At 32.4% G+C, this 2,395-nt stretch overlaps 1 protein-coding gene across 1 annotated transcript in view; it reads right to left on the reverse strand.

Annotated features, from left to right (window-relative positions):
- MED4 (mediator complex subunit 4) overlaps positions 1–2,395 on the reverse strand; it is a 16,450-nt gene that overhangs the window by 4,227 nt on the left and 9,828 nt on the right. Inside the window, exons 4-5 of the mRNA XM_011372029.2 lie at positions 1,357–1,414; positions 166–252 (exon numbers count right to left, since the gene is read on the reverse strand). Of these exons, the coding sequence (XP_011370331.1) occupies positions 166–252; positions 1,357–1,414 (145 nt within the window). The remainder of the gene's footprint in view (positions 1–165; positions 253–1,356; positions 1,415–2,395) is intronic.

A 2,395-nucleotide genomic window follows, 5' to 3' on the forward strand; every position in this document is an offset into this window, starting at 1 on the left:
AAACCTGTGACCTTTCTTTTAAAACCTTAAAGATGTGAAAACATGAGGCAGATGTTTCTAAGGATAAATACATTGTATATTTAAGTCTTTTTTTCCTATTTTTGTATATAGTCACTCAAGAATTTTCAAAACCACATATATCTAGTAAAAATAAAATTATTTTACCTGGAACCCAGGTCAGTGGGGCACACACAGCATTACTTGCACTAATCCGATGTGCGTACTTAATTATTTCTTCAGAGGAGATAGCACCTAGAGTCAAGAGGAGAGTGTAACATTTTAGCCTAGTAAACACAGAAGTTTATAAATGCATACACCATAGTTACATATAATACTTAAATTTTAAGTTATCTGAAAATAGAATAATCTGAGTTACCTACCTTCTCCAATAATACCTGGATGTATATCGTAAACTTAAAAAAATATTTCCAAACTAAAGAACAAAACATTCAGAAAAATCAGCTAACATAAGTAAAGTATCAAATCTGGGAGACGAGCATGATAATGCTCAATAACCTCAATTATTAATTTCCATTAAATACTATCACTATTCTGAAAGTAACAGTGAACACAAACAGAAAACACAGTGTTTCACCTTCCAGTGACGTCCAAACTATTAAACCAGAGAAGCAGTTTACACTATGACACTCAACTGTCAGCAAAACATGACCCTAAGGTTATAAGTAGACCAAAGTAGAAAGATATCTGCAATATATTCATTAGGTAAAAAAAAGTAAGTTGTTAAATATTATGTATAGCATGACCTGATCCGTGTTTTAGACTACATGTACACATATGTATTTGTATTGTTCTTATATTTACAGATCTACAAAAAAAAAAAAAATCTGGAAATAAAAAGATTCCAAAAGATCCAAAATGGAAGCCTTTTTGAGAGAAGCGGGGAGGGGATGGGGATAGGAAGGCGTGCTGGGCTTCTGTGCCACTAAATGTGTATACATCCCAAAGCCATAACTAGTTTTGACTTCGTGATGTTCTTAATCCCACTATAATTAACCAATAAATATTTTCTTTCATTCTGTCTTATAAGACTTAATTCAAATCCCACTTGCTTCTAACCCATAGTTCTGTCCCCTTCTCCCAAGTTTTATAAACGCATTGTCATTATTGGATATTCAGTTCTACAGCCATCTATTATTGCTTCTTATAACTGAAAACAGGGCGTGACACCTCCCCAACACTACCCAGCACAGGGCCAGAACATAGTAGACACTTCACACAATGAAAATGGAGTTGAACTTTTCAAAAGCAGAAAATGATTAATAATGCTCTCATCAGACTGTTGGAATCAAAACTTGGATTTTTCAGAAAGTCATTCAGTGTTCCCACAGTACCAACCTTTTCTTGCTTTTTCAATTGATTTCAGTTTTTCTTTTGCTTGGTAAACAGCTGTTGCCTAAAGAACATTAAAAAGAGAAATATGGTTTATTCTCAACTTTATCAATCATGGTTTTTGGCTTAATTCACAATATCATTTATCCTATAGGAACAATATGCAATTTGGGAATCCCCACAATTTATTTGTAACATTCTGAAACAGCACTAGATATCATTTATAACATCACAGTTATATTTAATGAAAAGAATAAATATTATATTCACGAATCACTCTTCATTCACAAATCAGTCATTAGAAACAATGTATAAATTGGATTGTTTACTAACATTTTTTTGTCTTCTATCATAAACATCTAGAAGAGATCCAGATCACCAACCACCCCAAAAGCATTCAATTCTTGCATCAAGTTCAAGAATAAAATACCTAAATATTTTTTCTAGTTTATAAGATACATTCTTGGATTAATACTTTTATTCACTTATACCATTACCTCCATGTTTAATGACTGCTATATGAAAACACCACTCCCTCCACAGGTACACTAAAGTGTAAAATAAGGTTAAACCTAGTATACGCATCCTCAACTATAACACAGTGATTAAGAGTATGGGGTCAGAGATATTTGGGTTTAAGTTCCACCTCTACTTTTTGCCCTCCTTGGGCAAGGTAGTTATTCATTTAAAATCTGGGTTTCATCATCTTTAAAATGTAAAAATGGTACTGACCTCATATAATTGTTATGAAGACTGAGATAATGCAAGTCAAGTGCAAACCACAGGGCCTGGTGTACAAGTGCTCAATAAATGTCAGTTGCTATTACCTATATCATAAAATTCAGTCTTTTTAAGATCCTTGTGTTCACTGTCTGTAACTCAATAATTATAGTTTTGGAAACCTAACCTAAAGAATAAAATCTGAAATGCAGAAGGAAAAAAACTTTTCTGAAAGGTTATTCATTGAAACATTATTTTTAACAGAAAGCTAGGAAATTAAACGAGGGCATAATTATATGGAAAATGCTTAAGTTTTAATAAGTAG

This window comes from Pteropus vampyrus, unplaced genomic scaffold (assembly GCF_000151845.1).
Source record: "Pteropus vampyrus isolate Shadow unplaced genomic scaffold, Pvam_2.0 Scaffold198, whole genome shotgun sequence".
NCBI lineage: Eukaryota > Metazoa > Chordata > Mammalia > Chiroptera > Pteropodidae > Pteropus > Pteropus vampyrus.